General features: G+C 40.9%; 2 protein-coding genes and 1 pseudogene across 4 annotated transcripts in view; 2 read left to right on the forward strand and 1 right to left on the reverse strand.

Moving 5' to 3' along the window:
• LOC307038153 (uncharacterized protein) overlaps window positions 1-24,223 on the forward strand; it is a 52,468-nt gene that overhangs the window by 12,676 nt on the left and 15,569 nt on the right. The window lies entirely within an intron of this gene.
• LOC307037195 (3-hydroxyacyl-CoA dehydrogenase type-2-like) lies at window positions 534-4,133 on the forward strand (annotated as a pseudogene). The gene is made up of 5 exons (XR_013810637.1): window positions 534-590; window positions 1,968-2,132; window positions 2,928-3,057; window positions 3,351-3,459; window positions 3,714-4,133. The product of XR_013810637.1 is annotated as a 3-hydroxyacyl-CoA dehydrogenase type-2-like (transcript).
• On the reverse strand, window positions 5,194-23,152 carry LOC307038299 (uncharacterized protein). Of its 2 annotated transcripts, XM_079679688.1 has the most exons (4): window positions 8,487-8,579; window positions 8,200-8,227; window positions 7,668-7,808; window positions 5,194-6,419 (listed from the first exon to the last, which is right to left on the reverse strand). In XM_079679688.1, the coding sequence occupies exons 2-4, from the start codon at window positions 8,204-8,206 to the stop codon at window positions 5,938-5,940; spliced, it is 630 nt and encodes a 209-aa protein (XP_079535814.1). In that variant the 5' UTR covers window positions 8,207-8,227; window positions 8,487-8,579; the 3' UTR covers window positions 5,194-5,937. The 2 variants fall into 2 exon arrangements, with proteins under 2 accessions (XP_079535814.1, XP_079535815.1); XM_079679689.1 differs by lacking the exons at window positions 8,200-8,227; window positions 8,487-8,579 and adding an exon at window positions 23,120-23,152.

Genomic DNA, 24,223 nt, shown 5'->3' on the forward strand with positions numbered 1-24,223 from the left:
GTGTTCACAATGATGGTAATTAAGTACATACAACTTGAAATTCCTTTTAAATAATCTTGTAAAACTAGTTGGAACAACTTGATCTTTGGAGTAATCAATTAAAAAAGTTGTGTTTAAAAACACCTGATTGTAGAGGAAAAGCCTTCTCCCCTAACTCAAATAAGTTTGTTGGTTTAACAACATATGATAAGTACTTTTAATCGAGGTTGCGATATCATACTTTTTCCTAACTTTTAGTACATACAGAAGCTGCACTTACAAAGTACGTACTGTTGCATGCAATATGCATACAATTTTCGATATGGCCCCTTATTTTTACCCATTTTTTATATATATTTGCTGCGTAAAGGATTGTGAGTAAGAATAGAAGGGAAAGCATTAGGTGCGAGAATACTGCAAAATGCGACTGGATGCATCCTGATAGATTTGGTTCACTCATTCGACATTACTTAATCTTTATTCTGGCATAATAAATGCAAGTGTGGGTGTTGGGACGCAGGCTAAGGATAAGGTTAATGATAATAACTTTGTGGATGGAACACGACACCAAACAGCACAACCACAGTGACACACACAACCAGAGGCAGGAGGTAATCTGGGCCAGAGAGACGGGTTATTTCAGATTAAATAAGAAGTTTATATTTTATTATACTGCGGTTCACTTAACTTAACAAATAATGCCAATTAGTGTAGTGTTTTCCCCCCCACAACATCTCAGCAATCGTGGCATCGCAGCAATTGAGGCATTAATTTAAATGTTTTATATATTCATGTTTCCAAAAGGATGAATCCTCACTGACTTTCCTCTAGCCGCAACCATGAGGTTCACATTTATGTTTTTTTTAATCATGTTATGGATGAAATGAACCCAATAGCACCACCACCAGGTCTAAAGTTATGGGTGAATGTTGCTGCATCGACAAAGAGCGATGGATAATAATCTGGGGAAATTCTTCTTAACCAAGGGTTACACACACATTTAGAGACAATAGCCTAAGCACGAGAAACTAGTCATCTAAAAGACTTGAAATTGTGACGTCTACAAGTTCACAGATGCAACACACCTGTTTTTGAATATAAAGTATTAGTTTATTTCCAAACTTTATAACTTGCGTGATCAAATGCGTTTTGCTGCTCCAGAAAAAACTTGATATGCTGGCAAAGGGGGCACAATGCCTCGTTTGATCGTAAACACTTGTTTTTTTTTTATTTATTCAAGAACATATGAACACCATACATTTTGTTTACAACATTAGAGGTAGACATTTTTTATTAATGGATATTTTAAAACAGGGATTGATTTCATTCCTTTTTTTACGAGAAATATAAATATTCAAAACAGAATGAGACATTACTCTTAACATTTTGTTTACCTTTGCGATATATCAGAATTTAGAAAGTGGAAGGGTTATGCATTGCATTGCTACTGAAATTACTGAGGTTTTTTTACGCTCAGCAGAGGGCGCTCACACAACGTCCAACTGTGTGTGTGTGTGTGTGTGTGTGTGTGTGTGTGTGTGTGTGTGTGTGTTCCAAAATTCAAGCTCCAAATGTATGAAGATTTATTTCAGACCTGTTTTTGTTCACAGTTGCTTGCATAAAAATGAAACCAACAAATGTACTTCTTCTTTTGATGCATTTAAACTGTATATATCAATCAATCAATAAATCAATAAATCAATCAATCAATCAATCAATCAATCAATCAATCAATCAATCAATGTTTATTTATATAGCCCAATATCACAAATGTTACATTTGTCTCAGTGGTCTTCACAGTTTGTACAGAATATCAGTATGACAACACAACACCCTCTGTCCTTAGACCCTCACATCGTACAAGGAAAAACTTCCAGAGAAAACCCACAGTTTAAAGGGGAACATGGGAGAAACCTCAGGGAGAGCAACTTATATATTTACACATGTGTGTTGGGTGATACTAATCTCAGGCTTGATTGAATTGTCAGGTGACGTCGGAGGAAGAGGTGCAGTCGGCCGTGTCTCTGGCCACAGAGAAGTTTGGGAAGCTGGACCTCGCGGTGAACTGTGCCGGCATCGCTGTCGCCGTGAAAACGTACAACTTCAACAAGAAGATCGCACACAGCCTGCCGGACTTCCAGCGTGTGATCAATGTAAGATGTACGCAAGGAAGGGATGCATTCAACATTAGTAAAAAGAAATGTTATATTTCTTTGACCCTTTCAGTCATGGAATGTAGATTTACCAAAGCACATTCAAGGTTTATGTAACTTTATACTTCTACTACACTGTAGTGGAGACATATTGTACATAATACTCTATTCTTCCATTCTCTCCAGTGAAGAACCTGTATTTTACAGATTTGGTCATTTGAAAAATGTTGCTAAATTGAAGGACAAATGTTTCTTCGTGGGTTAATCTCCCGTTGTTTATTTATTTAAATAAACTATAAACATATTAAAAAATAATAATTTTAGGCTGGAAATTGATCACAGACAACAGGGCTGTTTTTCTATAGGATGACCTTTTAAGATAACAATCCATTACTGCCAGAATGCTCCTTTCCTTATCTTCAGGCAAAGGAAGCTGGATGGTTTGATTCTTTATCCACATTTGATAAATAAAAAAGCCACCACATTATTAAATAAAACAAATAAATACACCATCGTAAAAACATATAGTGCAGTTCTTTTTTTTTATATAAATGAGTGAACCTAATCAACTATTGAAAGAGCCGGAACCATTATCAAATGGTAAGAACTGAAGTGTATATTGCAGGTACGTAGTGGTATTACAGCAGAAAGTTATTATGGTCTGTATTGCGTGTGTTGGTTTTGAATGCAGGGCTTTACTAGTAGTGGGGCATCTCAAAGTGTTATAAATACTATCTCTTGACTAATATCTGAACACTTCGTCCTTCACTAGACTTTTCTTTGTGTTCCCTGCAGGTGAACATTGGAGGAACCTTTAATGTTATCCGTTTGGCGGTGGGGGAGATGGGGAAGAACGAGCCTGATGCCGATAGACACCGAGGCTGCATCATCAACACAGCCAGCGTGGCAGCCTTTTGACGGACAGGTACTATTAAACACACACATAAAATAAATGACTTGGTGTTTACTCGCTTATTGTTTAGGCAGCTGTGGCTCAGTGGATAGTGTGCTGGACTTTGAATCAGGGGGTAGCAAGTTCGAGTCCCATTGCAGTCAGCATGTTGTTGTTTCCCTGACACTTCACCCCAAATTGCTCCTGTGGGGATTTACCACAGTACTGAATGTATGTCAGTCGCTTTGGATAAAAGCGTCTAACAAATGTAATGAAATGTAACGCTCCGATACTCCTCTTTATTTTGCGCTCCCTCTTCTCTCCAGGTCGGCCAAGCAGCATATTCAGCTTCTAAAGGCGGCATCGTTGGAATGACCCTCCCCATCGCACGAGATCTGGCACCCATGGGCATCAGAGTCATCACCATAGCACCCGGTTAGTGAAAAATGAAGGATAGGATAAGGGGCGGGACATCTCTTAGTGGTTGACAAATCACAACAGAGCCGGCCAGCTAACCAATCAGAGCAGACTGGGCTCTGGTTTCAGACAGAGGGGGAAAAGAGGTAGTATGAGAAAAATAAATTGTAATGTTCAAAAAGCTCTTCATTTGATCTCATGATAAAGATCAGTGATTTTAAACTGATATTTTCTTGGATTATAAAACATGTTCTCTCTTTTGTTTCTTCCAGGTCTGTTTTCCACGCCCCTCCTGGCCGGTCTTCCAGAGAAGGTGCGCTCCTTCCTCGAACGCCAGGTGCCCTTCCCCCAGCGCCTGGGAGACCCCGCTGAGTTTGCCCACCTGGTGACGTCCCTGGCGGAGAACCCGATGATCAACGGCGAGGTGATCAGGCTGGACGGAGCCATTCGCATGCAGCCCTGAGATCAGGAGAACATTTTTACGTCCGAGTGTCATGTGTGTTTCTGCCTCGTGCAATTCTGTTGTAGAAAGCTTTCCATAGGACATATAAACTGAATGAACAACTCATTTGTATCATCTTTGTGTGTAATAACTGTCTGTACATCATTCAGCTCAATGCAGTACTTTATGAACTCTACTTTGGTTGTTTTGTAAACTAATAATAAAAAAACCTCAGATGGGTTTGATCTAATGCAAAGCTTCTGTTCTTTATCCTCAAAGAGTTCATGTTATATTCGCCTACAACGTCCTCTAAATCATACTGATATCACACATTTGCTTTAAATGTCATTTTAGGAGCATTCAATTCAATCCGGGGCAGAATGTATGAGAGTTGCTTATTTAGCGTTTTCCAACAGAAATGACAATTTCCACAACATCTTATACTTATTTAAATGTAAGTTAAACAGGTTGTGTACAATCCCCTTGGTAAATGGAGGTACTTGTATGTCTGTGATCTGCATTTAAAGATTTTTTTTTTTATCCAACCCTGATTTAAGCGCTGATATTGGGGAAGAGAAAACCAAATATTTAAGTTATTAAAATTCGGTGAAGCTCAGTAATGTTCTTTACTGCATGTAATATATTGATTTTGATTTGACACGGTTATAGTTTATTTTTCTTCCTCTTAAGAGGTATTCAAAAGTCATTACCTTTCTTCTTTGATAGTGCAGATACCCCGAAGACCCTTTCTGAAGCCAATTATCCCCCATGCCTTTTCAACCAATACCAACATAAAGCTATGACTGCATTATGTGAAGTTGGCCTGTCTGGATTTCAGGTGAATTATCTGATCATCACACCTTTGAAATAATTCAGGGTCCTAAATTGGCATTTTACCTTTTACAAATAAATCACTACTATATGATAAGTAAACAAATAAAACAATACTAAACTAAATGCTTACATTAACACAAAGCTGTGTATGGATTTCTTTAACAGCTAGCACAACAGTTTGTGAACAAAGTCTGCTTCTTATATTATACTGACATCCTCCTGCTAATTATCCATACTAGTTGAAGATGATTACATATAACATTTACAATATTATTTTAATAAAGAGAGTCATATACTGCAACACAGATACTGTAAGTGACGGTTGCAACGTGTTAACAAAAAAGGATGTTACTGATTTCCTTTTGCTTTTTGTCTTAATAAGCATATTATTTTAAATATGTATTGTTTAACAATACCATTATAGTTGTATTGTTTATGCAACAGTATAGTATTTATAAGGAGTAAAAAAACATTGCTTGAGTGTCAGAGAAGTTTATTGCCAGCAAGCCAAGATGAAGTTGACTGGAAGGCAGTGACATGATGTTGTTGGCAGGAAAAGGAACAATCATATTTGCACTGTAGTTTCCTAAAGGTTCCTAATGTCATTATTATATCAGTGTTTTTCATTACATTACATTACATTTAGCTTATGTTATATTAAAGCAGTACACATATATTATTAAACAATGCTTCATCTGCAGTGAAGTCTGTTGTGGATATTTTAAACTCGTCAATACTGTAAAGATGTACAATGAGAGTAATCAATAATAAACTGGTGAAAGCAGGCAGCGTTGTCTTTTAAGTTCTTTATTCGAGGCGCCTCGAAGGTACATGTCTCACAGAGTATAGAGTAGTCTGCAGGAGTGCACACAGGGTATAATGTGTGTGTGTGTTTTATAGAGGACTGATTGCTGTGCAGGAAGTAAAAGATAAGACAACTACAGAAAACTATTATCTTACAATCCTCCCTTAGGGAGGGCCGGATTCTTCAGGTACGACCTTGGCGGGATGCTCCCTTGTGGTTCAACAGGTCGAGTTGCTCCAATACAATTTCTAAGCATAATATAATCATTTGGCTTTACCATATAAAGTAACATAAGAAATTGCCACTACAAGTCATACATTTGCACAAGCAGGTCTTAATTATAATTGCGTCAAATAATTGGAACAGAGAGCAAAATCACAAAGAGATGCATTTGTCATAAACTTGTCAACACATTCTACCATAAATTAAATTCAAACCCAGTGCCGAACAGAGAAATGCCCATTGTACGGCCAACAGAGAAGCCTGTTCCCAGCACCTTTGCCTCTAGACTACCAGCACCAACACCAATACCGGTGTCTGCTGACAGACCGACTGTAGCTTTCAAAGGACCAGCAGAGGCTGAAGCACTGCCCAGTCCTGCTCTGGCGAAGGCTGAAGCACTGAGAGACCCTGCAGAGGCCTCCGCTCCGGCACTGGCATTGGGCCCTTTGGCCTCAGCTTCAAAAATGCTCCATTCAGCTTGTGCATGACCCACTCCTGCAGATGCTGTGGCTCCGGCCTTGGGGATACGTTTACCAGGTTTATTCTCAAGTCCAACTGCATACGTGTCGGTATCTGCATAGGCACCTTTAGCAGAGGCTTTGCCAGGCCGGTCAAACGTGTCGATCATCTCCAATATTCCAGCTTCACAGGAAGAGCTGACTACCGCTTTCACAACTGCATGAACAAAGAGACATGCATTTAATCTTTATGTTATATAGACGAAACACATATTCAAATATAAGTTCAGATGCTCTTTATGCTCTTAGCGTTACAACATTTACAATATTAACACGTCATAGCTTTTTAAGTAAAAACTACATTTGACTGAGAACTATTGAAAAAGAAAGAGTGATTAGTTATTTACGTATTAAGGCAAGTACATCTTTCAAACTCCACAAAGTCACAAGGCATTTTTTTTAATATTTCAAAATCTCCAGATTAACAGAATTAATTAATTGTATGTCTCCGATGAAATGCAATGTTCTTTGTGCAGTGAGTAGTGCTCTTGAATGCAGCTCAACCCTGTGCTCCCTTGAGAAGACGATCAGCGCACTAATAGACTGAGCCTCCTCCTCTCTCTGTGGTGGGTAGGGTACTTACTGTAAGCCTGCCACCCCATTAACTGGCCTCACCCCTCCTTAGTTTCGGTTTCTTTTCTTGTACAGACTTTTAATGTTACATCGGTCCTTTATCCCCTTTTAACCCTCCTATTGTCTTTGTTTCCCCCCCTTACTTTGGTGTTCGCGGTCAAATTTGAACGGTCCTGTTTTAACTGCTATTACATGAACACAAAAACCATTAATCATCACCAAATGTCATTTAACACGCTTTCAAACTGTAAATATTGCATCAGACTACTGGTATATATGAGAAACTGCAGTAAATATACAAAGAATAGACACTGAACATGTAATGCGTGTGCCAGGTGTGATCCATGTGGGGGGATGGGTACACAAGGGACACACACACATCTAGAGTGTGGGTGGGGTTTGTGTGTGTGTGTGTGTGTGTGTGTGTGTGTGTGTGTGTGTGTGTGTGTGTGTGTGTGTGTGTGTGTGTGTGTGTGTGTGTGTGTGTGTGTGTGTGTGTGTGTGTGTGTGTGTTTATCTGATCTGGATGGTTACTAATTCCTTTTCTTTATGGCGGTCATTTTTGACCCGGAACACCAAAGTTGACTAAATCATCCAAAATTCAATGAAAGTGGTGATCAGCAATTTGATATGTTCAAAAAGGATGTGAAGGATATCATAAAGCCTTAATACAATCGAATGTAAAACAAAACAGTTATGATTGATGAAAGTAGTAAATCGGTCAGATTTGACCTGAAGACAACAGACGGGTTAAATACCCAATTTAGTAGGATTAACACTTAAACACATCAGTTCGCCACATTCGTTTGACTAAAGTCAGAAATCTGTTTACCAGGTTCATCCTCAAGTCCAACTGCATACTTGTTGGTACCTGAGGTACCTTCAGCAGAGGTGCCGCCAGGCCGGTCAAAGGTGTCGATCATCTCCTCTATTCCAGGTGAATCATTTGAAATTGTGGCACTCCCTCTCACAACTGCATGAGCAAAGAGACATCCATTTCATCTTTAGTTTTTTACAGATGAAACACATATTCAAATATAGATTCAGATGCTCTTTATGCTCTTAGTGTTACAACATTTTTACAAATATTAACACAGCTTTTTGGAGTAAAAACTACATTTGACTGAGAACTATTGAAAAAGACAGAGTGATTCGTTATTTACGTATTAAAGCAAGTTAATCTTTCAAACTCCACAAAGTCACAGGAAAACAAGATCTCCAGATAGACTTATTCATTTGATGTTTCCAATGAAATGCAATGTTCTTTGTTTGACTAAAGTCAGAAATCAACTAACTGTTAATTCTAAATATAGTATATTTCTTCGAGTGAAGAATGCACTTAAAGACGATGTTGCGTAGCTTACCTGCCATCCTCACGGTTTATTGTTCTCTCTGAAAAAGAAACAGGAAATGTTGGCAGCAGATTAGAGATCGTGTTTCTCTGTGGGAACCACCTCAACTGGAAACATAATGTTAGTAATGGAAATTAAAATATGATATTAGATGAACAAATGTAGTAATCAGTTCTGAATTAGATGCAAACAGCAAACGTATAAATCACAAATTGGTTTATATTATGAGCTATAAATCCTAACATAAAGCATGTATACATGTTGTTTGCATAATAAACTTTACTAAATAGATAACTTACCCGAAGGAGTCTGCTCGATGTGAAGGAGCTCTGTGTCATCGAGTGAGCAAGAAGTGAACTGAGAGAAAGAAACCAATGTCTTTATAAAGAGCTGAAAATGAAAGTGAGTGGACATTAGGTGGGGGGTCATAATTAACTCTCCACCATCCGAAACACAGATATCAAAAATATTGAAAAAGATAAGTGCATAAATCAGATAGCAAACAGCCATAGTATGATTCCTGAAAACACAATGTAGGGTCATTTTTTTAAAGCAATATAGCCAGGGGTGCACATAACTGTTTTGCCCTGGTTCTCAAAGGAGCACCTGGAGATGTTGCTTGATGCTCATCTTTAAAATGAAATAAACCGTAACTTTTGAGGGGGTCTTGACTTGATTTGCCAGACACACGGCACTGAACACACATGCAGAGGTGAACACAGAACACACATGCAGAGGTGAACACAAGACAACATTAGCACGACCTGTAATCCTACAAGCTGTCATCACTACCCTCCTGACTGTTCTCCTCACTGTTCTCCTCACTGTCTTCCTCTCTGTCAGACATGATGATGTAGGCCTGCTACTTTCTCTCTGGTCAACAGCTGGTTTTGGGTCGAAAGTCTCTGTTGTCATCTTAGACAAGTGGATGTAATCAAATAAGTATGTGAACATAACCAATAACCTACCATAGCCAATAACAAATTAATCTAACTTATTGTATTTGTGTTGTTCATTCATATCTTATTTTACCTTAACATTTATTTATGCATTTTTTTTTATCTCTCCAGTTTTAAAGGATATTTTTGGTTACTGTCCAATAGTATACATTGGAATGATTTCAAACCTGTTTATCCCAATAATTATAAAGGAGTGCCTTGGAAATATATGTTTACATAAATTGTGACCAAACCATTTGAACTTAGACTAAAGTTAACTATCTAAACGTGTAACCGGGGTGAAAAGGGTGTTACATTTGCTTAATTATGAATATTGCTACATCAAGGCCGAAAATTAGGATGAGCCCCAACGGTCAAAAATGTTTTTTTCCCTCCCAGAACTGCCAGCGCAGGGCCTCCACAGATCTGGCGCCCTAGGCGAACATCTAGCCAGTGCGACGGGCCGGCCCTGAGTTCATTATGCAACTCGCAAATATCTTTCTCTCTCTCTTTCTCTCTCTCTTTCTCTCTCTCTCTCTCTCTTCTCTCTACTCTCTCCTCTCTTTTCTCTCCTCTCTTCTCTCTCTCCCTCTCTCTCAATGTTGGTACGCAAATGCGCCTTTTTTCAAATGACCCGGTGCTCTTTTTTTGGCGGAGGTGCGGATGCGCACCTGCGCACAAGTTATGTGCAGCCCTGGGGCCTCATGTATAACGCCGTGCGTAGGATTGACGTGGGAAGGTTGCTTATGTAGTAGAAATCCGAAAAATAGGTCCATACATTTTCCGCCACTTTCCGATTCACCAAACATTGCGTACCGGCGAGGAAAGTGCGTATGGCACGTAACGCCCATATTTGACTATAAATAGTCAAAGAAACGCCCTTTCATTCATTCATTTTTGACTGACTGCATGGAGAAGATCGCAGGAAATGACGACAGAACAGCTAAAAAAAACCATCTCACACCGAGTCAGTTCTCATTCATAACACTCCGTTCGATGTCTCACTATAGGATGTGCCTCAACGCGTATGCAAACAGAAGCATCAATCTCACTACGCCAATCCTGATTGGCTGGTGATCTTGACGTCTACGTCAGGGAATCCACCCACCCTATAATTAGCTTGCGCTACGACGCAGCGTCATTCAAACACCTCTTCTCGCTTCAGAGCACATCTCGAATTATCAGTAGCCAGGCTAGCTTAACGGTCCACAGACTGAACCCAAAGCTAACATTCGGTCGACGGGCGCTTGTCGGTTACTTTTTTGCTTTTCAAGAAGACTGAACATTATTAACACACCAGTTAATATTGTAATCTGCCTCGCCGTTTCTTTCTTTCGAAATTACGGTAAGGTTTGATTTTTTCTTCAAGCTAGTTACATACCTGTTGCTAGTTTTTCTTCCCTCCACACCGACACCACGGTAGCGAGGACGTTCTCTTTTCTCTCTCACACCAGAGGAGACGGAGATTAAAACAAAAGGTATTAACACACCAGTTAATATTCTTTAAAGAATCAAATCTACGCCGTCGCTTTTTCCTTTCGGATTAACGACAAGGTTGGATTTTTTTCTCAGTAACGTACCTGTTACTAGCGTGTCCACTCCACGCCGACACCCCGGCGAATAAAGATGGACCCTTCTCTCCCTCACACCAGAGGAGTCAGGGACTCAGAGGCTCGGCTATGCGGCTGCGGGTTTAAGATCTCAGGCAGAGACTCACACCAGGTCTGCTCGTCCTGCCTCGGGCTGGAACACGCCCAGGAGGCTATCGATAACCCCGGCTCGTGCGGGCATTGTGCCCGCTTCACCATTAAGAGCCTCCGCCGACGGCTAGCACGCCAAGCTAGCTTGTCGGGACAGGACCCCCTCATGTCCGCTGATTCGCCGGCCGGCAATCAAGACATGGTGGCGTCCGCCGCAGAGATTGAGCCCCGCGCTGTGTCAGGCTGGGGCTCAATAACAGCGGCAGCCGCTGAACCGGAGCCCTGCGCTGTGTCAGGCTGGGGTCCGGTGGCGGCAAGAGCCGCGAGAGCGGAGCCCTGCGCTGTGTCAAGCTGGGGCTCCCAACTGGACCTCACCATGGTTGCACCCACGGAGGATGTCCTGGAGTTGGACTATATGGAGGAAGAAGAGGATACCTCTGAGTTCCTCCTGTCCGACTCGGATGAGCCCGAGGATGACATCTTTGTTTCATCGGATCAGGCTGTAAAGCCGGGAGCGATGTCCGCTCTCCCGGGCGAAAGCACACCAGCTTCGCCCTGCCTAAGTATGGACTTGCAGGCCGTGTGTCAACGCGCTGCGTCCAGGCTGGACATCCCATTTCCTGAAGTGGCCAAGGAGACCTCCAGATCTCGCTACGAGGGGAAGCAATTGCCCCAAGCAGCAAGAGATGCTGGACGAGGTGTCGGTCTCGTGGAGAGACCGCCCTTTCAGCAACAAGGCCCCAATCCAGGGTGCCTCCTCCCTGGACTGTGATGGTACGGAGAGGCTTGCAGGCCGCCCATGGAACTGCTGGTGGCAGCCCACCTCCAACCGAGGCTGGCTTTGACACCGAGCAGGAACCCCACGCTACCGGCAAAGGCAGACCGTTTTCAGTCAGCGATGACCGAACGGGCCTATAAAGCCACAGCTTGTCCGCCAGGGTACTCAACGTCTCCTCGCTGCTGACCGCCTACCAGGCGAAGCTCTGCGAAGACTTGTCGAGCAAACCTGAGCCTGCCGGGTGGGACGAGATCGCAGCGATCATGGACATTTGCCTCCGTGTGCAGCGCTGTGCAGTCCAAGCCACGGGCAAAGCACTGGGAATTATGGTGGTCCAGGAGAGAGCCAGGTGGCTCAACCTGACCAACCTTCCAGACCGGGAACAAGAGGATGTTCTGGACAGCCTATTGTTCCCGAGGGCATATTTGGCTCCGCTCTAGCTTCGATGCAGCTGAGATGCGAATCAAAAAAGAAGGAAGACGAGGCTCTCCAACTCTGTCTCCCCCGAAGGGTCCAGCCGCCACCTTCAACGATCCCGCGGCAGGCCTTCACTCAAGCTGCCTCACGTCCTGCCCGGTTCAAGATACCGAAGCAGCAGCCCGTCCCGGGTCCCCAGCCCAGGCACGAGGCGAGGGTGAGCTGGCCAAGAAGATCTCCGGTTCCAGCAGCTGCCGCTCAGGCACAGCCGACCCAGGTTTTCAGCCACCAGGCGAGGAAGAAGAAGCGGGCGGCCTGACAGCCTCCTCTCCTCGACGAGAGAGCTGGAAGTTTCCTGTTCCCCAGCTCCAGAACACGTTCCAGTGTTAGATGCTCATGTGTTTTCGGGGTGCCATCATGCCCCCATCTTCCCGCCGCCTCGAGTGATGCCAGAACGTCATCCTCAAGTTCGCGCCATAAGGGAAATGGACTTAACATCAAAGACAGCAAGTTCCGCTGCCTGTTTAAGTCACACAAACACATGTCATCATTATTGTTTCCGAATAAATCGTTTTCCACTGTCGTTTCCAGGCTTGAAGCCAAGGGCACAGTCAATAAAAATTAAAAGAAAAACAATAAAAACAGTAAACAGTCTGTCGCTCTACCCCTCTTTTGAGAGCGGCTACGGCCTCTCTCATAAGGCGGACATTAGACGGGATTGTTAAGGCACCACCGCCACGCGCATGCGCAGTGTCGGCCGGCGTTGTCAACCTGGTGTACCACCGTGTTCAGACACTAGAGGGCCCCATAACACAACAAATAAAGACACAGAGGGCAGACGACAGAGATGTGACATCTCTGCTCGCTTTAAGGAGCGAAAAGTGGAAGATGCTCACAGATGCTTGGGTTTTCAAGACAGTAACACGGGGCTACAGGCTCCAATTCGCTGTCACCCCCCCCCCCCCCCCCCCTCGCTTCTCGGGCATTCTGTATTCACAAGCCCGGGGAGAGTCGGCCCATATTCTAGAGCAAGACATTTTCTCGCTACTAGAAAAGAAGGCTATATCGATAATACTCGCCGAACAGAGTCAGAGCGGCTTTTATTCCAAGTATTTCCTCGTTCCCAAATGAGGAGGGAACGGAATTCGGCCTATACTAGATTTGAGAGCTCTGACCAAATATCTCAAAAGATACAAATTCAGAATGCTCACTCACACATCTCTGTTGCGTCTCGTGCGCCAGAACGACTGGTTCACATCAGTCGACCTGAAAGATGCGTATTTCCATATCCCAGTATTACCCACACAGGAAATATCTGAGGTTCGCTTTTCAGGGTGTCTGTTACGAGTACAGAGTCCTTCCCTTCGGTCTGTCTCTCAGCCCGCGAGTGTTTGTACGGTGTACAGAAGCCGCGATAGCCCCGTTAAGACAACAGGGTATTCGCTTGGCAACTTATCTGGACGACTGGCTGCTTCTCGCAAAGTCGGAGCAAGAGGCTATTACGCAGACGAATGTCCTCGTAAAACACCTACTCGATCTGCGTTTCGTAATAAACACAGAAAAGAGCATGTTGTCCCCAACCCAGACTGTACTCTTCCTGAGCCTACACCTGAATTCGGTGCCCTTTACAGCCCGCCTGTCAGCAGAAAGAGTGAAAGCCTTCAGAGCTTGCCTCGCTCATTTCCGGCTACGCAAATATTTTCTCTTCAGATCATGTCTGCAGTTACTGGGGTTCATGGCGTCAGCCATCCTGGTGGTACGACTGGGAGGCTTACACATGAAGGAGTTTCAGCGCTGGGTAGCTGCCCTCAGACTGGACCCCGTAACCCCAGTTCTCATAGTAACATGAAGTGAGATGTCTCACCAGATGGCCCTTCTTGCTAAGGCGAAGCGAGAAGAGGTGCTTATTTTGAATGACGCTGAGTCGTAGCGCAAGCTACTTATAGGGTGGGTGGATTCCCTGACGTAGACGTCAAGATCACCAGCCAATCAGGATTGGCGTAATGAGATTGATGCTTCTGTTTGCATACGCGTTGAGGCTCATCCCATAGTGAGACATTTCACTTCATGTTACTCTGAGAACTGGGGTTATGTAAGTAACCTATAGATTTTGGTTATTTTGGGGAGGTTGAGATAAATCATATTGTTTGGTGGATGCAGTTTGAACCAGAGTAGCAGCATGGAGGTCAGTAAGTAAGTGGTCCGAAAAAGGTTAATGACAAAAAAAATACACATAGCCTTCCTCAGGCAGTGTGTTTGTACCGGGGACACGAGACCCCCCCTCGATGAGAAACTGTAAGAAATGATCGTGGATTCCCTCCGGAGTGGAGTCATGACGACTGGATCTGAATTAGCCCATGTTTTTGTATTTGGTGGTTTGTGTCCCAGCTGTCGATAAGCTGTTCGCAGAGTCTCCACTGCAGCCTGTCCCCCCCCCCCCCCCTCCGCAGCAACTCTGCAGTGCTTGAATTGGAATAAAAAAGGTGCCAGTACTCTAAATCAGGAACAAGTATTTGGCACAAAGTCATAGTATATCCTATAATGCTGGTGGGTTTGTCTCTTTTCTGTATATTTTAGAAAGGCTCACTGTACTTAAACAAAATGACTCAGGGTGCATCTGAGATTAGAGGGGGTGCAGTGGTAAAGTGCTATTTTTATAAGTGGGGAGTGGACCTGACACCCTCTAGTCTAGGGGGGTCCGGGGGCATACTCCTCCGGGAATTCTTTCTTTTAAATATTGAAGTTAGATGCATCAATCTGGTGCACTTTGAGAGCACAATGAAGAGATATATGGATACCTCTCAACATCCATAATGAAACAACTGTAAACAGATTTACTTTTTCTTTATGGATATAAAAGAAAGTAAAGCTTGACTCCTACTGGCTGGTTAAATTACTCCTCGTCCCTGAGACCACTACCAGTTTTTTGTGCCATTTTGCTGGATTTATTTGTCAATAGTGTTGCTGCACAAAGTGATAGCCCTCTAGTTTAAATCTACTACCCAAAAAGAAACATATGGAGATGGGTTACTATTTAAAAACATTTGCAAATCTATTTGGGAACAGTGGGGCCGGGCCTCAAATCTTATAGGGGGGTCCGGGGGCATGCTCCCCCGTTAAGATTTATTTTTTAAATGTTGGACTTAAATGCATCAATCTGGTGCATTTTGAGGGGGAAATAAAGAGACTACACCCATATGAAACAAAAATGTATACATTTAAATAATCATAAAATCATAAGTACATGGCCATAACCAATAACATACAATATCCAATATGAAAAAACATTGAAACTTGTTTATTTATTTGTTTTTGGTTCATTTATAGTTGTGAGTGTGTCTGGGCTCCTGAATCGGCCTCTCCTGTCTCCCTCCTCTCCCCCCTGCTCCTCTTTGAGGCAACAGCAAAGACTAGTTTTAGCTCTCAACAAGTTTATCTTACCTTTTTTCACCTAGTTAACATTTTGTTTGTATTATTCATGCATATTTTACTAATCACTACCCCCTCAAATGGAAATATGTGTTTACATAAATGGTGACCGAACCGTTTGAGACCCACTGAGATAACTTAAACTAAGTTAACTATCTAAACACTCAGAGAGTAATTTACCTCACCAGAGCTGTAGTTATCAGCCTCTCAGTCTGACAGCAAAGGACTCTCCCTCCACCTTGTTGTTGAAACAGCTCCTTATATCCGTTAGCGCAGCTAGCTAGCACCAGATGCTAACAACAATACGCGTAACCGGTGCGCGCGCTTTCTCGCTCGCTCGCGCCACACATACACCAACACACACCCTCCCGAGCTTGAATGACACACAGAGACCAATCGGGGGCATTAGTATGATCTGTATGAAAGTGGCAATGTCGGCAGGCCACGTCATGTAGACAGCCAGTCATCCTCTGTGAGGCAGAGTCAGACCCACAGTTGCGCTGCGTTGCGTTCACAATATATACGTATAAAAAAAATCCTCAGGCCAGCAGGCCACTTAACAGGCCAGGCCATTGGGAAACCTCCCGGTCCCCCCGATGGCCAGTCCGGGCCGTCATGACGTGCCGCAGGCGGCCGGCGGCTGAGTACCGGCATTTTGCCGGTACTCAGTAAGAAGTGCCGGTACCACATGGGTAAAAATCAGAAGTGCCGGTACTGCGTACCGGTGAGTACCGGCCTAATTCAAGCACTGATATCCACCAGTTAAAGGAAATACAACTGTGTTGTGTTATATTAGCTGTACAATTTACCACATATAGAGCTCTTAGTTTCCATACTTCCTGTGTTTTACGAGTGACTTATCAAGTCTAGGCAAACGGCATAAAACACGATTAAACATGTATTAAACATATATAAAACCATTTATAAAACAGACAAGTCAAATCAAGCAATCTGATTGGTTCTTAGCCGTGATATACTGAGCGTATACCACGGGTAGAATTGTAAGTTGCTTTTCACAACAAGTCAGTATCCCTCCGCGTCTGAGAAAAACAGTATACTGGAACAAGAAGGCAGCGGAGAAAAAACGGGGCAGAAGCCCTCCTTTTTGACGCAGCGGTCTGGACATAGACATCAAACGGCAAAACATATTCAGTGTGCAGTTCCTTTGGCATTAGGGCAGGGATATCTAGATACTTTTGAAGGTTTAACATAATGAATTGTGCTACTTTTAAAGTAAGCAACGATGTTTTCAAATCTGTAATCAAATAGGTCCGCAAAAACGCTATCGACCAATCAGATTGCTTGATTTGACTTGTCAGTTTTATAAATATATTTAAATTTCTTCCGTTACGAAACAAACTTACAAAGCATAAAATGGAAACATTTAAGATTAACTTCGACATCCGGGGGGGTCTTACTATAGTATGGATGAGTGGATTGAGCAGTGCCTATCTCCAGAAAAAAAAGCACCTAAACTACGACATGCAGAGCTACGTGAAGAGCAGGTAGACCAACTGGAAAAGTACCACCATTCAAAAGCTTTCTGATGCGGGTCTTGAAACAAAGCAGAGAAATTATGACCGTTAGTGGCCACAGGTGCGAAAGCTCTCTCCAGAGCTAATGGAAGCCCAATCTCGGGGACCGGAGAAAGTGGAGCAATATTCTCGCCACGCCAAGCAACAGCCTCGAACAACCTCAACCTATACAAGTGACCACGTAAGCCATGCTACTGATGCTGGATAGTTTTTCAGTGGATGCACAATAAACAGCAACATACACATTAATGTAAATAAACAGCCAAATAATGGATCAACGCTCTCTGTCTAATATGTTCGCTTGCTGTTAGTTTTGTTGCATAGCAACCACCTTGCACTATGTTTTGTGCAGAAGGCAACGGAGGGACTATTTCATTTTGAACATAATTATTTACTAATAAAAAGTATTTAAATTAGAGTGTGTATTTTTCTTTCATATTGCCACACTTGGTAACCGTTTTATAATTAAGCAATAGCTCACGACAGGCCGTGGTATATGCTCATTATATCACAGCTAAGGGGCGTGGTTCGGCCCGAAGCGAAATCTGCTCTAACGGATATAAGAAGAAGATGTTTCTACAATCATGTGGAGGGAGAGTCCTCTCCAGTCAGACTGAGAGGCTGATAACTACAGCTCAGTGAGGTAAAGGACTCTAAGTGTTTGATAGTTAACTTTAGTCTAAGTTAAAACGGTTTGGTCACAATTTATGTAAACACATATTTCCAAGGCACTCCTTTATAATTATTGGGATAAACAGGTTTGAAATCATTCCAATGTATATTATAGGAAAGTAACCAAAAATATCCTTTAAAACTGGAGAGATAAAAAAAAAGGCATAAATAAATAAATGTTAAGGTAAAATAAGATATGAATGAACAACACAAATAAAATAAGTTACATTCAGATGTTAGTGGCTATGGTAAGTTATTGGTTATTATGTAACACGGGTGCTTTTATACTTTTATACGCATTGTATGTGATAGGCTTAGGGGCGGAACATCTCTAAGCGCTTGACCAATCACAACAGAGCCAGCCAGCTAAACAATCAGAGCAGACGGCTCTGGTTTCAGACAGAGGGTGAAAAGAGGTGCTGCAGCACAGGCATTATGAGAAAGATAGAGCTTTCTGAACATTACAGCATGGAGACATGTCACAGTAGAGACACTAAATATTAATATTAACCTTAAAATGATCATTATAGCCAGGGACCTGTTTACATTTTTTTCCAGTGAACGGAAGCTGAAAAACCAAGAAATAAGAGTGTGATATGATTGTTAAAATAAACTGTTGAAGTGAAACCTTTTTTTCAAAGGTACTTTTTTGCAGCACCCACAGTTACAGTAAACTAAAAGTGAAAGCAAACATTTCTCCTCCGTGCACTTGTAGACTCTCTGGAGCCCGGGCGGTGCTGCAGCTCCAAGGCCGATACACGTTCAACAACAAATAACATGTTATCCGTGTAACAGAATGGGTCTGGTTTTCTTAAACAATGCTAAATGTGTTGGTTTGTGTGTGTGTGTGTGTGTGTGTGTGTGTGTGTGTGTGTGTGTGTGTGTGTGTGTGTGTGTGTGTGTGTGTGTGTGTGTGTGTGTGTGTGTGTGTGTGTGTGTGTGTGTGTGTGTGTGTGTGTGTGTGTGTGTGTGTGAGGCTGAGTTATGATCGGTCATAATAACACAGAATTTGGTGATAGTTTACAGTGAGATTTACTCACATACTTTGGCCATACTCGCTCAGTCCTATGAACTGAGAATTCCACACAAATGATCTTTATTAAGTGTGCAAATCAATGTTGATTTAAAATAGGAATTTGAATGTCGGATATTTGTTAACACTTTTTGTGTATATATTAATAATTTAAAATGTCAATTAATTCCAGTTTATTTCTGTAATACTTTCTGTAGTGTCATATATGTGTCCCCCAAAGACACACTATGAAATGTATTATCATTAATTAAAACTCTCTGTAATAGACCAATCTATCACCCAAACAGAAACACATGGACATAAGGTTAGTATATTAAAAGTTCTGCAAAAGAAGAAAAATAATCTATGTTAGTAAAGCAAGAAGATGTTTTCCTTCATAAGAATTTATTTTATTTCGAGAGCATAACACTTTTAAAATTGGACATACTGTCATAGCTTTTTGGAGTAAAAACTACATTTGACTGAGAACTATTGAAAAAGACACAATGATTCGTTGTTTACGTATTAAGGCAAGTTAATCTTTCAAACTCCACAAAGTCACAGGAAAACAAGTTATTTTATTTAAAAATCTCCAGATTGTTAGATTTATTAATTGTATGTCTCAAATGAAATGCAATGTTCTTTGTTTGACTAAAGTCAGAAATCAACTAACTGTTAATCCTAAATATAGTATATTTATTCGAGTGAAGAATGCACTTAAAGAGGATGTTGCGTACCTGGCATCCTCACGGTTTATTATTCTCTCTGAAAAAAACAAAGAGGAAATGTTGGCTGCAGATTAGAGATAGTGTTTCTTTGTGGGAACCACCTCAACTGGAAAAATAATGTTAGCAATGGTAATAAAAAGATATGTTATATTATGTAAACATTATTATTATTATTCTGCACACAATAAACAGCAAAAGTATAAATGAGTGTAAGTGAGAAGTGAAGTGAAAGTATGAAGCTATTGTTTTTTAAAAGAGCTCAGAATGAAACTGAAAGTAGGTGGGGTCCCTACTTTGGGGGATTTCCACCAATATCCTATCCCTGTTGCTTTAGCTTGCAACATTTCATTATTTGCTCTAAACACAAAGGTGAGCTGATGGAAATGTCATCAGTTGTACAGAAATGTGTTCCTTAACTGTAGGGTCAGACTTCTTAAAAGTACAATTATTCAAAACATAAAACCATTAAGATTCAAGTAGTGAAATGAATCATAAAAAACTTTAAATACAAAACAACAGTGCACAGCTTTGTATTAATGTAGCAGTCTGCAGCATATACTGCATTTACATATTTCTGCTAATTATCTGCACTATTTCCAGATGATGACATACTGTATGACAAAGCTTCAAATTCTTTTTTTATAGAAAAAAGTGTTGGCTGAAATCAATTAAAAAATACATTTCACTGACTTACTTTAGATTTTTGTCTCATTGAGCAAAGTATTCCCTTAAATATGTGTTGTTTTACAATAACATTATAGCTTTATAGATTTATACAACAATAATCATGTTGCACTGTATTTTCAGTTCATTTTCTATAATCTCACTATTATTTCACTCTTTGTTATATTAAAGCAGTACACATCTTTTATTAAAAAAAATTCATCTGCAGTGAAGTCATACGTTTCCACATTCAAGTTTAAATTATATTTGCGTCGAATAATTGGAACAGAGAGCACAATCAAAAAGAGATGCATTTTTTATAAACTTGTCAACACATTCTACCAAAAATTCAATTCAAACCCAGTGCCTAACAGATAAACGCCCGTTTTACTGCCAAGAGGCACCTTGGCCTCTACATGTGTAGGACCAACAGTGACACCGGTATTTACTGACAGACCTATGTGACAGACAGACTGTTGCTTTCAAAGGACCAGCAGAAGCTGAAGCACTGCCCAGTTCTGCTCTGGCGAAGGCTGAAGCACTGAGAGTCCCTGCAGCGGCTCCTACTTTTTTTTTTTCTTAGCCTTGGCTCGGGCCTTTCCTCCGGTCTTCCTTTTTTTTTTTTTTTTTACTTTATTTTAGATTATTTGGGCCATACATGATATACAAATGTTACATTAATTATACATATAACACACAAAGAATAAATATATAAATAACATAAAGAGAGCACGTTTATGTTCCAATGAGACTCAGTTCGGTCACAGACTCAAAATGCCCATGGCTGAGTCTGGGATTTGTCCAGGGTTTTTCTTCTCTTTAGTTCAGTGATAACCTGTTTCACGATGGTGCCACTGTTTATGATCGTCTGATTTAGTTTCATCTTGCACCTTATCTTCCAGATCTTCATACATGTTATACAAATTACCAGCTGAAAAAGGTCCCTGTGTTTATTGTCCATCCCCTCATCCAGAATACAATACATGATTGAGATATAATTTACATTGAACTCCAAGCCGATGCCCCGTAGGAGCGACCACTCATCCTGGGCTCTGCACCAGTCCATGAGGAGGTGCTGTAAAGTCTTGTCCTCCTCACAGTTAATCATGGGGCATGTTCTAGTTTTCACATAGCAGCTCCATGAAACCACAGCTCTGACCGCAAGTCTGTTGACTGATATCAGCCACCTCACGTCTCTCATGCTTTCCGATAACTGTTTACTTTTCACTAATTTCAAGACTTCGTTACCTTCGTCAGGTGTTAGGTTTTTGTATGTTATAACACCTCCATATTTGAAATCGTTTATCATTTTAAAAATTACTCTATTCGGTAGTCCAATCCAATCAATCCCTAAATGCTGAACTTCAGTTGTGAAGTCACCATAAACTAACTTGTAATATGGACTAGCTCTGCCTCTTCTTTTCTTCCATCCCATTTCTCCATCATCAACCCAAGGTGCAGTCCTATTGATTGCAGCTGAGATATTTTTTTACAAAAGTAATTTTTAGTTTAAAGCCCATGGTCTATGGCTCCCAGGCCTAGTCCCTACTTTTAAATAACAAATTACGTTTAGCAACCTCCCTTGTTGTACCCCACACCAAATTGACACACTGTTTGTTTAATTGCATGATTATTTGGGCTGGTGGGGAGAAGATGTTTTCTAGAAAAAGGATCTTGCTAAGTATGAATGATTTTATTATGTTTATTCTTGATTTATAATTTGTATTTTTATTCTCCCAGTGTTTAACTTGTTCTTTGACTTCACTTACTTTGTTCTCCCAATTGAGTTCAGCACAGTTGTCTCTAAAAATACTTATTCCAAGTATTTTAATTTCTTTTTTCACTTGAATGTTTATGTCGCATTTGGCATCGTCGGTGCCGATCCAAACACCTTCAGTTTTGCTGTGGTTTAATTTAGCTCCTGATGCCAATTCATATAGGTTTAGGTGGTTTGTTAGAACATCCATTTCCTGTTGGTTTTTTATTATAACAGTAACATCGTCTGCATAGGCGATGGCAGTTATTTTGGGCGCATGGCCAACTGGTGTTCCTGATATGAACCTGTCATTGTTTATTATTTTAATTAATGGACTTATGGCTAGCACGTACAGAGCTGCACTTAGAGGGCACCCCTGCGTAACCCCTCTCTCAACATGAAATGCATTTGTCAACACACCGTTTACATTTACACATACAAAAGATTTGAAATACAGACACTTAATCATGTTTATGAAGGCTTCAGGAAATCCGTAGGCCTTCATCACCGACCATAAGTAATCTCTGGATAAATAGTCGAAGGCTTTTTTTTGATCAAGTCCAATAATAAAAAAAACGTTTTCTTCTTTTGGCTTATTTATAATTTCTCTTAAAATTGATAAGTTGTCCCACAGAGGCTCCTACTGCGGCGCTGGCATTGGGCCCTTTGGCCTCAGCATCAAAAACGCTCCATTCCGCTACTGCACGACCCACTCCTGCAGATGCTGTGGCTCCGGCCTTGGGGATACGTTTACCAGGTTTATTCTCAAGTCCAACTGCATAAGTGTTGGTACCTGCATAGGTACCTTCAGCAGAGGCGCCACCAGGCCGGTCAAAGATGTCGATCATCTCCTCTATTCCAGGTGAATCCTTTGAAATTGCAGCACTCCCTCTCAAAACTGCATGAGCAAAGAGACATCCATTTAATCTTTAGTTTTTTATAGATGAAACACATATTCAAATATAAATTCAGATGCTCTTTATGCTCTTAGTGTTACAACATTTTTACAAATATTAACAACGCTTTTTGGAGTAAAAACGACATTTGACTGAGAACTATTGAGAAAGACAGAGTAATTCTTTATTTACGTATTAAGGCAAGTTCATCTTTCAAACTCCATAAAGTCACAGGAAAACAAGTTATTTGATTTAAAGATCTTAAGATTGATAGACTTATTAATTTGAATGTTTCCAATGAAATGCAATGTTCTTTGTTTGACTAAAGTCAGAAATAAACTAACTGTTAATCCTAAATATAGTATATTTCTTCGAGTGAAGAATGCACTTAAAGAGGATGTTGCGTACCTGCCATCCTCACGGTTTATTATTCTCTCTGAAAAACAAAGAGGAAATGTTGGCTGCAGATTAGAGATAGTGTTTCTTTGTGGGAACCACCTCAACAGGAAACATAATGTTAGCAATGGTAATACAAATATATGTTATATTATGTAAACATTATTATTATTCTGCACACAATAAACAGCAAAAGTATAAATGAGTGTAAGTGAAGTGAAAGTATGAAGCTATAGTTTTTAAAAAAAGCTCAGAATGAAACTGAAAGTAGGTGGGGTCCCTACTTTGGGGGATTTCCACCAATGTCCTAGCAAGGTTCAACGAAGACAGATGCTGTTAAAAACAACTTTTATTCATGTTTTTTCCAACTGTAAAGTAGCAAGTGATTAAGTTGGGACAGTAGACCATGCCTTTTAAATAAAACCTAAATTATAGGTTTTCTCATCTTCTAAAAAGGTGAATTGACGTGTTGGATGGTAAACTTTCCTGCACAGAGACACACAGATGGACAATACATGTCATGTAAAAGAAATTCAACTTTTGATATATTTAAAAAGAAAGCCATCCGAGATGGTGATGACTTTCAGAAAGTGAAGTATGACTAAAAAGCATTGATTTTAATGTATTGAATGTGTTTTTAAATGAATATTTCTTCATAATAATCTTTATAATGTTAGACATATGGAAAAGTGTAATTTTCAGAGTGCATTTTAGTCATTTTAAGGCTCCTTATATAAATAAACTTGCCTTCCCTTGCCTTACTTTAAAAAGCGCCTGCTTATCTGATCAATTTTACATTTGGTCAGTACCTTCTTAAGACCCTGAGGATCAATCGTTTTCTGAATGCCCTCCGGTGTTCACACCTGTGGAGCACATTTAGATAAGATAAGATTGACTTTATTGATCCCAATTTAGGAATTTTCTGAATGATCATTATAGGGACCTGTTTAAAATCTTTCCAGTGAAACCAAAGACGGTCAGTTGGACAGCTGCAGTCTGCTGCAGACAACAACATGTTAGTCATGAACCAAATCACTTTGAAAATTGTATAAATGATGGCAAGAGTTTTCAATGTTCAAATCATCCTGAGGACGACATGAATGTGATTTCAAATTC

This window comes from Notothenia rossii (assembly GCF_949606895.1).
Source record: "Notothenia rossii genome assembly, chromosome: 4".
NCBI lineage: Eukaryota > Metazoa > Chordata > Actinopteri > Perciformes > Nototheniidae > Notothenia > Notothenia rossii.